The sequence below is a fragment of the Tachypleus tridentatus genome, chromosome 1 (genome assembly GCF_004210375.1).
Source record: "Tachypleus tridentatus isolate NWPU-2018 chromosome 1, ASM421037v1, whole genome shotgun sequence".
NCBI lineage: Eukaryota > Metazoa > Arthropoda > Merostomata > Xiphosura > Limulidae > Tachypleus > Tachypleus tridentatus.
Window position 1 is genome coordinate 39,576,684 of NC_134825.1, and position 12,324 is coordinate 39,589,007.

At 33.3% G+C, this 12,324-nt stretch overlaps 1 protein-coding gene across 6 annotated transcripts in view; it reads left to right on the plus strand.

The window, feature by feature from the left end:
• The first annotated feature begins 2,718 nt into the window (after positions 1–2,718).
• The window catches only part of LOC143246603 (uncharacterized protein CG5902-like), a 95,199-nt gene continuing 85,593 nt past the window's right edge, over positions 2,719–12,324 (plus strand). For 2 of the 6 annotated variants that reach the window (XM_076493627.1, XM_076493635.1), the window contains exon 1: positions 2,748–2,977. In XM_076493627.1, the coding sequence (XP_076349742.1) occupies positions 2,763–2,977 (215 nt within the window). In that variant the 5' untranslated portion in view covers positions 2,748–2,762. Of the gene's footprint in view, positions 2,978–12,324 lie in introns of all 6 variants that reach the window. The other 4 variants (XM_076493621.1, XM_076493651.1, XM_076493644.1 and 1 more) reach the window with 4 other exon arrangements.

Below are 12,324 nucleotides of genomic sequence, written 5' to 3' on the forward strand. Positions count from 1 at the left end.
AGTATTTGCTATCTTACAATGGTTAGCATTATAGGTTATGCATCGGAGGGTCAAAGGTTCGAGCCTGCGATATGTTGCTGAATACAATTATTATTCTCCAGTATGGACGTATTACAAAAGTGGCAATAAATTCCGTTAATTGGTATTGGCGGCGTGCGATGATTGCTTATCCTATTTCTGATCGGAAATGTTTAATTAAGAATGGTGATGCCTCAAACGTGTTTTTTCTGGTCTGAATGCTTAGCTCATGTGTTGTTGTTAACATTTTAAACATTTAAGCCTTGTGAAATATCAAAAGAAATAAAAGTGCAAACATAAATTTGAATATTAGAGAAAAAGGAGTTTTGTAAAATCTATATTTATTTGCATCAACTTTTATTCCGAGGATAAAGAATGTAGATTCAATAACAACTTAAAGAGAATATAGTTATTAATGAAACTTTGCAGAATGAACGGCAACTGCCTGTTTTGGAGACACAAATGTAGAGGACGACGAAAGGCAGAAGTCTTTCAAAACGTCATCCTCTACATTTGTGTCTCCACAACAGGCAGTTGCCGTTCATTCTGCAAAGTTTCATCATGAATATTCTGCCTAAACAATCTATCAAAAAATAAAGTTATTGTTTTTGCGTTTCCTATCGTTATCACTTAAGTACGACAATGCAACAACAAACATTCTGTTGCAAGCATGTGTAAAAACAAATACTTTTTTTGCTTTCCAAATTACATAAATGACATATTATTTTTATTAAAATAACTTCCCCTTATGTGAATTTTATTTTAACATGATAACATAACATAATGTTTTTGGACAACATGGGACCTATTAGTTTATTTTGGCTCTTCCGTCCTTTTAACTAAACTAAGCTTTCAAAGATTTTTTAAATTATTAAATTATTAATAAAGTTTTAGATATTTTAATAGTTAACGTGCTGTTCTGAGGTTCTGCGGTTCGTGTTTCACTGCCGCCAAAATTCACAATAAAATAAAAATCGTGCTATAACATTGGGGTATGGGTGCGCTACAGGTTTGACAATCAAATCTCACTGTTTGGTTACATAAAAGCTGATGTTCCCCGCTGAGACAGCGGTAAGTCTATGAATTTACAACGCTAAAATTAGAGGTTTTATTTCCTTAGATGGACACAGCAGATAGCTTAATGTGGTTTTGCTATGAGAAAAAACACACACACACACATAAACGACGCACGAGTGTTGGTAGTTGACGAATTTACTAACCATCTAACCTCTAGTTTATCACTTTAACATTGGCGATGGCTATGTCGAATAGTTTTCGAGTAGCTTTGGAAAAAATTAACAAACAAATAATCAATCCAAAATAACCATTAAGCTTTTAGTTAAATCATTTTAGTTTGGAAAAGTTTATAAAAATAAATATGTTATCGAATGATTAAAAATAATTAAAGGAATACCCATAAAGGTAAAACACAATTAAATTTATAAATTAATATCTTATCTCTTCAACTGTATCAAAGAAAAACGTAATACAGATTTTAAGGAATGAAAAGATTTGGTTTGTTTTACATTTCGCGCAAAGCTAGACAATGGCTATCTGCTCTGCCCGTCCATAATTTAGCAATGTAAGACAAGAGGGAAGGCAGCTAGTCATTACCACCCACCGCCAACTCTTTGGCTACTCTTTTACTGACGAATAGTGGGATTGACCGTCGCATTATAACTCCCCACGGCTGAAAGGCCGAGCATGTTTGGTGTGACGGGGATTCGAATCCGTGACCCTCGGATTACGAGTCGAGTATCTGAACCAGTGCCGGGCCAGGAATAAAAAGGAAAACAATTGTATGTACATATGATATACGTTTGAGTTGTTTCTTTCGTGTTAAACATAAATCATAAAAATGGTATATTTTTACTGGACCCATCAGAGTGGTCAAACCTAGAATTTGAGTTCTATAAAGTCTTGAGTTTAGTGTTAATCGATCTTGGGTATACAGGTTTGAAAACCCCTTTAAAATTCATTTGTAATTATTGCAAAAATAACGTAATTAAAAATAGCTTATATATTCATTACAGTTTTACTTGGTATTATTTTAATCTTAATATAGTATACAAATATCAATATACCAGTAACTTATTTCTTATTTCATTAATGTGAAAAATAAAAATAAAAGGTTTAAGCATGTGGCCAGGTGGTTAAAGCGCTCGACTCGTAATCTGAGGCTCGCGGGTTCGAATTCACGTCATATCAAACATATTCGCCCTTTAAACCTTAGGGGCGTTATAATATTACAGTAAATTCCATTATTCGTTGGTAAAGATTTGGCGGTGGGTGGTGATGAGTAGTTGCTTTCCCTTTACTCTCACATTGCTAAATTAGGGACAGCTAGCGCAGATAGCCCTCGTGTAGCTTTGCGCGAAATTCAAAACAAACCAAACTAATCCTCTATTTAAATAACGCGTCATATCCTCGAAAAAGTTAAGAGAAAATGAATAGTTAAGCGCATATTTTCCTTAAATGAATCGCTGCTGATTCTTTTGCTTTTATTGTGTAAAATTAAGATACTTTTCGAGTAATCGTTTTGAAATACGAACTTATTCTTTTTTAAACATTATTTCTAGACTATCGTGAAGGTGCGCATACAGTACTCTGTTGTTTGTTCTGAATGGCGAAATAATATTGAACCAAAAACTTGTGTTGCACGATGTGTGGTAGAGAGGGCGCTAAGTCATACCATTGAAAGCCAGCAAGAGGTAGGTTGGGAATAGGTAGTGTAGCCTATAGGCATGGCGGCTGGGTGTTGTGGGGCTAAGAAGCAGAAGTTGAGTTATCATACTTGTTGCAATGGAAATCATTTCAGCGCAAACCCATATCAACCATCTCTTTATCGGAATGGAATGGTTATTAGCATGGATATGTGTTTTTTCTGTTTTGATGTTTTATATTGCCATTTGAACCAGTTCGAAGCTCCAAACCCTCCCAATTTCCCCAACGACAGCTAGTAAGACTTTTATTAATTTTTAAATTCAGTTAACTTTAACCTCTGAGAATATTTTGTATAATTACATTTTATATATATAATGTTAGTTTTTAGATAATGCATATATTCAATGAACTTGAATGCTATTTGCACGTTTTGACTGACGCTGTATAGTCGTGAAAAGACGTAAAAGGGGATACCTTCAACACAAGCATTTAGTTTTACCAAACAAAGACATAGCCATTTTGTTTGCGATACTCTCGTGATCAGTGATCATATTCAGTTATTGGGAAATATGTTTTTTCTTTTGGTTATTTTTAGAAGTAAGTGTCACATTAAATTGCAGTAGTGTATGGGTATAATTTTTATGGCACTTGGTATTTTTTATGATCTACTAAGATTTATTTCCATCGTATGTTACATAGTTGTAGTATAAAAATATATTAGGTGTTTATTGGAGTAAATATTGTTATTGGTTAGAATTTATTCTCAGTAATATTATCAAGTATACCTTAGTATTTATGAATGTTACTTTCAATTTATTTTCAGTTATGTGTTCTTTAATATTTGGAAACTGTTTACTTTGATTTTTACTTCGTGAAAGTACACAAACGTAATTATTGTGAGGAAATGGGAATTGATGAATAAATTCTGTTTTGTAATGATTTTTTTTTTCCATTTCATTAAAATGACAGTTTTATTATTAATATTGGTGTATTAATTTAACACTTCAAGGAAAAAGGGAATTAAAATTTTATAATATGCAAAAATAGTTGATAACTGTTTAGTGGATTTCATTAAAAAATATATTTATAGGAGTATTATACCTGACCTTATAATTTACTTATGCATGTAAATGTAAATCAGAATATTATTTTACAAAGTTATTATTTTTAAATAATTAAGGACACTTTTACCACTCAAATTAAAATTCTCTTTTCCATCATGTGTCACTTTGTGGATTTATTGATAGCTGTAGAAGACAAGCAGTAGGACATATTTGCATTGCAAGAAATTTTCAAAGATTTAGCACAGAATTTCTTTCAGAGAAAATGACATGTTCTTAAATATTATTCTGCAGCTCTGTTGAAGCAGAAAGTGTGTAAAGGGGTCACTAAAACAGGGGCCTACTTAAATGTAGAACAAGTTTACACAGTACATGTGCATGGTTTATTTTACACCATTCCTTCATCTTTTTGACTAGCTATGCACTGTTTTATAGGCATGCCTGCCAAGTGTATGCTGTATACAGTGAAAATTTATTCGAGTATATATTTATATATCCTAGTAGCTGTATACAACAATCTGCCTATTTATTATTCTGTTATGGTAATACAGCAAATTAAAATGTCTTGACATTATATTTGTTTCTGAAATAAATAATCTGTGCAATCCTTAATAGGACTAGATAGTAATTTATTGGTATTTATAAATATCAGTTATTAGTAAATTGACTGGTGCATAATTAATTATTAATAAACTGACTGTTGTTTCAATTTTTTTAATTTGTATTTTAAAACATTTTTATACTAACATTTATATATTTCTAAATTAACATGTAATTTTATCTCAGAATTCTGTTATAGTTTTATAAGTGGTATATAAACCACAGTTTATTTGGGATATTTTATTTGTAGGTTTACTCAAGGCTATTTATCAGAAGAGTTGTTAAGTTTTCTTTATAATTGCACAAAATGCTTATGAATGATAAAGATGTATCATTAAACTGTTGTTGGTAAAGATTATTTAAAGAACTGTTAAAATGAGAACTCAGAAAAAACATTGTAGGCCATTTGCTATCTGGAAAACCATCTAAATCACTAATTGTAGGTAATTGTAGTCTGTCTTGCACCTATTAGGTAAATGTTTAAGAACTTATTCTGAAAGCATGGCCACATTCTGAATATTTTAGATTTCAACTTATAAAACATATTTATTACCTCAGTTAAAAGAGACCAATAATTTTTTGTTCTTTTATTTAAGACGTCCAATAAACAAATTCTAGAACCGTGTTTCCTATTTTCAGTACATGTAAATATTTACTGAAAGTTTCAAACTTTTATCACTAATTTTACCCAATTTTTTCTCATTCACAATGACCCAACAAAGCAAATTTTGCATCCATACAATAACAATTTATAATTATCTAAATACAAACACATATTTAATGCATTTGTTTACTGACTATTTAAATCAAGAAATGTGATTCTCAGTCCACTTTTGATATTATAATCACCTTTTACTCTAAATAAAACAAATCTATTTGCCTTTACCAGCATTTTAGTTTCATTAGACAGTATAGGAGAAAAATCTTTAACTAGGTATTCACATTATTAAACTGAGTAACAAATATTAGAGTAAAACAAACATGAGATGTCTCAAGCAAAAAATAATTCAAAATTATAACTATCTGCTTTCTACCAGATAGTTGTCATTTTTTTATTCAGAATTTTTATTTTTCTCATCACTGTCATGAGAAAATTGTATAACAAAAGTCAACCTAAATGGCCAGCAAATGTTCAAAATCCATCTTTGAGGCAACAGATTGTAAAAACCCTTCTTTAACTACATTGACAGTCTGTTAGTCCAAGGATCCATAACTTCAAAGACTACATAGTTTGAAAATGTAATTTTTTGTATGTATTTGGTCAGAAGCTTTACTCTTAACATCTCTTTATCTCTAGCTTAACTTTTATTTCAGTTATGACAAAATGTAGTGAATTATTCCCTCACACACACACAAACTTATAAACACATTTTCTTTAAGTATTGTGTTTGAATGATCCCACATTTTTATTGGATAATGTTTTATTATAGCTATATATGTGAATAGGGGTTGAGAAAAGTTACAAGATTATTGATTTGACTTCTCTATTAGTAGATATTGGAATGTATTAACAGCAGTGTAGTAAGGCATTTTAAAAGTTATTTAATTACTATTTTAAACATTTTTTGCTATAATTCTTTCTGATTCAGTACTTACCTCATTTCACAAGATTAACTATTCTCATTCATTAATTACCCTGTATATGCAAACCTTTTTCTTCTGCTCCCCTGTGTTTGAATTGCTAGATTCCAATGTTTTTTTCATGCAAATCATCACGCAACACTAATTAACCAATAGGAGCATGGCATGTTCACAATGCATGTGGCTCCCTTTTTACTCCACTACTGAACCTACACTTCTCATTTAACAGTGCTCAGTTCACATATTTGTCTTTTGTTACAGTGCAGACGTTAAGTGGTTTGTCTTTGTTTAACTTGCACTTTTTTGTTTAATTTCCAGCATTGTGCACTTTCATTTTGAAAATATTTATTTATCTGTGGTCTGACACCAAATCTTTTGTTTTGTTGAAGGATTTCAAGCATGCATTTTGATGTTCATGTTACTACTTCCAGTTCGTCTAGCTCATCTGTAATTTTACTTCAGGTCACATGTATAGGCAACCAATCAGGGGATTTTTTGGTATTTACTTGTAGTGAGTTTGAAATTATGTGGACAACTTTTATTTTCTTTCTGCTGCCGTTCTTTCTCCTGTGTTTTTCTTTCCTGACCATGCTGGCAAGTATTTTGATTGTTTGCCCCACCCCAAGTTTCCTGGATTTTTCCATACCCTGCCTGAGGACTCTGTTCAGCCTTTGTCACTTTTTCAGATTGTATTTCTCAGGTATGTGATGTTTTGTCTATTGCTTCTAAATATTATTAAACATTTCATTCACTTTCACTTCATGTATCTTGCTTCCTTTGTGTGTGATACCATTCATATCATTATTATTGGATTTGGTTTTGCCTCTTGAGATTCAGGTCCTTACTTTTATGCTGTCCCTGTAAATGTGGTTTTTTTGTTGTCATGTCTCTATGTTATGATGAACACATTCTTTTAGCTTCTTATCTTTGGGGGTCTCACAATGCTTTCACTTCTGGTGGTCCATTTATCCCTCTCAGAGCTTACTGTGGCACTGATTCCTGTCTTTTTAACCTCCCCTTCTTTGTCCTTGCTTGTTTCTTTTTCCTGTGGTGTTGCAGTTTATTTTTCCAAACAACACATAGTACCCCTTCAGTGGTTTGGGTGATTACCCAGTAGGTTCAGGTCTGATGGCCTCATTTTTGGTCTGACTTCAGCACTTTGTTTGTATTGTTTGATGCAAACCTCCACTTTCTTTCTTCTTGCCCTGGGGTTGCACTTTCTTTTTTACATAAATGACTGGCTTCTTCTTGCTCAGCCTCTTGTTGGTACAGCAACAAGTCTATGGATTTACAATGTTAAAATCAGGGTTTCGATTCCCCTCAGAGGACTTGGCAGATAGCTCTATGTGGCTTTGCTATAAGAACATGCACACACTCTTCCTGCTCATTCTGAACAGGAGTAGGCATTATCATAATTGTCAGTTCATTTTCAAAGCTATGCAGGTGAGTCTTGGTTGATCAACTTGGCAAAGCTCTTCTTTTGTCCTGCTTGGTTTCTTATACACTTTGGAGTTTTCTTTGACACTCAACCATATCCTTTTTGGCTTTATCCTATGGCACAGGCTGTTTAGATTCCCTGTTTGTCCCTTCATTTTCTACTCACGAAGTTCTATCACTCTTGAGGATATGGTCTTTGCTGACTCCACATACCCCAGGGTCAGTCTCATTTCAGGTCCATTACACTGATCCTCCATGACAAATGGCTTCTTGTTTTGGCTTCTTTGATTTCTCCTGTCACCCTTCCTTTCTACCTTAAGGTTGATCTCTGTTACTGGTTTGTCATGGTTCATCCTTTGGCAAGTGTACTGCTTCCTCCCCTACAGCTATATTTACTTTTGTTCACAGATACAGTTCTTCAAGGTTGGGATATGTGGGTCAACCATCATGTTTCTAAGGGTTGTTGGTCCATGGTGGAATGTCCTCAAACCCAACTCCATGTTGTTTGTTGGACTTTGGATAATTTCTTCCTTTCTCCTGGGATCGGTTGATCGTTATCCTCTCCAACAATTCCTCAGGGAATGCTTATGTTTCTCCACAGAGTGCACCCAATCAAGATCCCTTTCTTTTAATCGTCTTGGATCTTCTTGTTAGTTCCACGATCATCATTTTTGTTTGGTAGTGTGTTTAGGTATTTGGTGTTTTCACCCATGTGGCAGATTGTCTTTCCTGTTTAGACCATGCTTACCTGACATGGTTCTTTCATCCCCTTGTTTTCTGTGGCTTTGGGATTGGCAGTGTATCCCTCTTACCAATTTACTACCTCCCTCATTCAACAGATACCTCTGTTTTAGTCTTCTTTTCCCCATGTTTGGGTTTTGGCTATGACTGTCTTCATCCACATTTGATCAAACCAGTTCCCTTCATAAATCCTCCTGTATCATTATTTCTTTGGATAGTTTCCTTCATCCATACCACTCTGTGCATGGTTCTTCAGATTACTCCTTACTGGCTCACTTAACTATAGATTCTTTGCTTGCTCCAGTTAATATTGTCACCCCCCCCCCTTCACTGATTTTATTTGTCAACCACAGTCACTGGTTCTGTCTCCCACACTTCATTTTGTTACATTTTACAATTTCAAATAGCTGAAAGTACATTAAATTTTAGTTTTAATTTAGAAATTAATTAAATGTTCAGATGTATCAAATTTATGAATATACAAATAGTAATAAATTTTATAATTACAGTTCTTACAAATAATAAATTATATAGAAAAGTTTTACACACAAATAATAGTCTTCTATCCAATCTGAAACTTCCTTGATAACTTATTAAGGTTTCGTGATGAACAAATTAATTCTGAGTTGATAGAGGTACAATTCACTTAAAGGGGAGACAGCTAGCTCTTCACTGATCATGTGGGTTTTTCACAGCTGAAATAAAATAATGTTATAGTAATACTAAAGCCCAAAGTTAATCTGCTGAAGTTAAATAGTTTGTAATGTTTGAAATCTATAAATATTCCTGGTCAAATATCTATAGTTACCCAATTAATAAGTGTTTATCAGAGCCGTAGCCTCCAAGGTTTATAGTACACCAACTGTAGCAAACAAATAATATAAACTGTTTCTTTACTTTGTATTTGTTACCATTTATAAGCTTGAATAGAGATTTTCTAGGAACTTCAAGTAAGGCAACAATTCTGGTATTTACATGTATACCTTGTTGATCCTTAAGCTTGAGAATTTTCTACAAATTTAGTGAATAGGTAGGAATTTCACAATACACATTTAACAGCATCAGTTACATGCATTTCTAAATATATATTTAACTAAAACAAACATGAATATTAAATATATAATAGTAAATCTGTCTCAAAGTCCTGTGGCTTTTGTCTTAACCCTTTCAGGGAGGTCTGGTTTTCCTGTTGGGTGTTGTTTCCTTTAGCTCATTCTCTTTGTTCTTCATTAGAATGTGGTCCTTCCTTTATCTGTCCTTACCCATTGTTCTCTCTTTTCCAGATAAGTCAGCTGTCTCTGCATGCAGTACTTTTGGATCAGGATGTTTTTGTTGTACTCCATTCAAATACTATACCTGTGTGAGAGCCTATTGCCTCATATTTTTTGTTTTACCTATTATTTAAATAGTGTTCTCTTCCCTCTCTGGGCCTGTGGATGGCATTGGTCACAGATATTCACTATAGCCATCTCTAACACACTGTACCATCCTACATACCTTCTCCTTTATGCAGATTGTTCCTCAAGTTGACTTCAGCAGCTTGTGAGGGTAAATTCTCCATTTTGTCTATTTCTCTTCTTGCCTCTTCTCATCTTACCCTCATCCTGATCTGGATAAAATTCTATACTCTGTGTGTGCCCTTTGTTATTATGTTACCTTCACAGCTTCCTTCAACAAGGGTTCTCATTCTTGGGCTACCCTCTTCCTCTCTGGATCTTTTTTCTTTATCCTCCTTAGTTAGATTCAGTGTTTCCTCTTGTTCTCTTCCAATCTTCTGTTCTTCTGTTTTACTTCACATGCAATCTGCTCCTTCACCTTTACATTACTTCTCATCTTGGTCAGCCTTTGGAGAAGATTCTGTGACCACCAAGCAGTATGCATCTTCATCACATTGTGGTTTCTTTATCCTCGGGTATTAGCTACACTTCACACTCTTTCGCAACTGTGACACTGGATAAGTCTTTATTCATGCTTTCTGTTCTTGCAGAGGCACTTCCTTAACTTCATCTCTTGGATCTCACTCTATGGCTAGTGGTGTGTGGTCATGTATTCTTTAACAACAAAATGTGCACTGTATGCCATCTAAGTTACAGTCACTGTAAAGATGGGGTGTTCCACATGATTGTTGAGGTTTTCTACTTCCAAGTAATTGTTTCATAGTTGTGTTCATGGATGGTGTGCATGTAAAGCAGAAGGGAATAGCTGTCCATACTAATCCTATCTTGAGTGAAGAACTCAGTATAAACTGCTTTTTAAAATATGTTTTTGTGGCCTCCTGTTGCACTGTCTCTGGTGACAACAGTCTTCTGGACTCCTTGATGCATTGTTTTCTCCCCTTTTCTCAAGTGGAGTATAGAAGTCCTGGCAACTTTCTAATTCCAAGTCAATGGAATGGTGAACCATGTAGGCTTCCTTCTAATTGGTTGCCATTAAAATAGTTGATTCTGTCCATTCAGTTGAGAATATGGTAGTTGTGTTATGCTGGTATAGATGTGGTGTGGCCTCTGCTGATGTAGATCTATCCTGCTAAAAGTGCATGTGGCTTTCTGATACCATTTGTGCTTTTACTGGGGTTGATCCATCTTCAAACTGGATGAGTGACCTCTGTACACTATTGACATAAACATACAATCTGCTCCTTCATCTTATTCTGTCTAGAGCTGTTGAGCTGTCACACATACAGTTCACCCTCTATGATTGAGTGCCTTCATCCTACCCTGAGAGTGTAGAGGGAGACAAATACATTGCATATGTAATGCTCATATTGGTTAATTTATGATATTCGATGAGTTGCTTGAGAAACTGACTGGAATCTTCAAATTCCAATTGGATGGGGGAGCAGAAGAGTAGTGGCATGCATAAAACAGTTTGCATATAGAGGGCAGCATTGAATGAGAACAGCTAATTTTTACGAATGTAGGCAAGAACCTATTAGAAATGCATTTTCAGTGTAGAAAAATTATAACTTTATGCTTCATCCATATGTTAAGCTAACTATATAAAATTAACTTCATAAGTGTAAGAATTAGTTCAAAAATAAAATTAATATTTCTGAATAATTTTGAGAACTATAATTAGAAATATTAATAAAATTAACAATTAAGAGAAATGGCATAGGTCATTACAAACAATGTACATCTAGTTCCAACGACTCAAAACTATTTATAGTAGTACACACTCAAAATCAAATATGACAGAAGTTACAGAAGTCTAGAAATCATACAGAAAAATGCATGAGCTACTTCTTTTTAAGAATTTTGCTAAATTTCTTTCACCAGTTTCCATTATAAGAGAATATTTTTGTATAATCTTCCCAACTGATGATACTTGACCATTAATAAAAACATTTTTTCAACTTTATCTATGCAATTTCAATTAGTTTGACATCAAAGATAAATAGCTTCTGGTAATAACTGTTAAGCTGTAATGCTAATAAAGGAGAGGTACGTAAATTTGGTGAAAATTGCCAAATGTAAATCATGTCAAATCAGTTGCAGTATCTAGATACCTGGAAATTACCTTTCAAATACTAAATACCTGGCAGTATAAAAAGTTGAATACTGATGAGTTACAACAATAATAATACTAATAATGATAATTTAAAAATAAGAAGTTATTTAAGTTATTATATTGGAAGGTTATTAATAATTGTTAAATTATGGACTGCTGGGGGATTCAGTATTTCTAGGATCTTTTTTGCCAGCTTGTAGCAAACATACACATTGATGGAAATTAAACAAGAACAATTGTTGATATTTATTTTTGTAATACAAAAGTTTTATCAATCTCTTAATTTATTAATACTCACTCTCTAAGTCAAGGGAGATGAGATTATAGCTCATTAGTATTCAAATTAGCTGAGTATCTAGCTACAGCATAAGTTAACCAGACTACGATTCAGACTTAGTATGAGCAGCCTGTCAATAAGGTAATAGCTAATAAAGTCAGACTTCTCAAATAAAATAGTTGAGGGGTAGGCATCTGAAAGTAATAAATAAAAGGGCAAATTACCCTAAAAAACTTGCTGAAACATGTAAGGCATATTTTAATGCATAAATGATTACACTAATAAGTTTACATAATAAATAAAATATGGACATTAGTAAACACACTGCTATTAACAGTAGAACTAGGTGATTAAGTAAGTTAATCAAAATGATGGTTAAACTGTTTAATTTCATGAAAGTAATCAAGCTATGTATTTCCAATTATTTTTGTTATT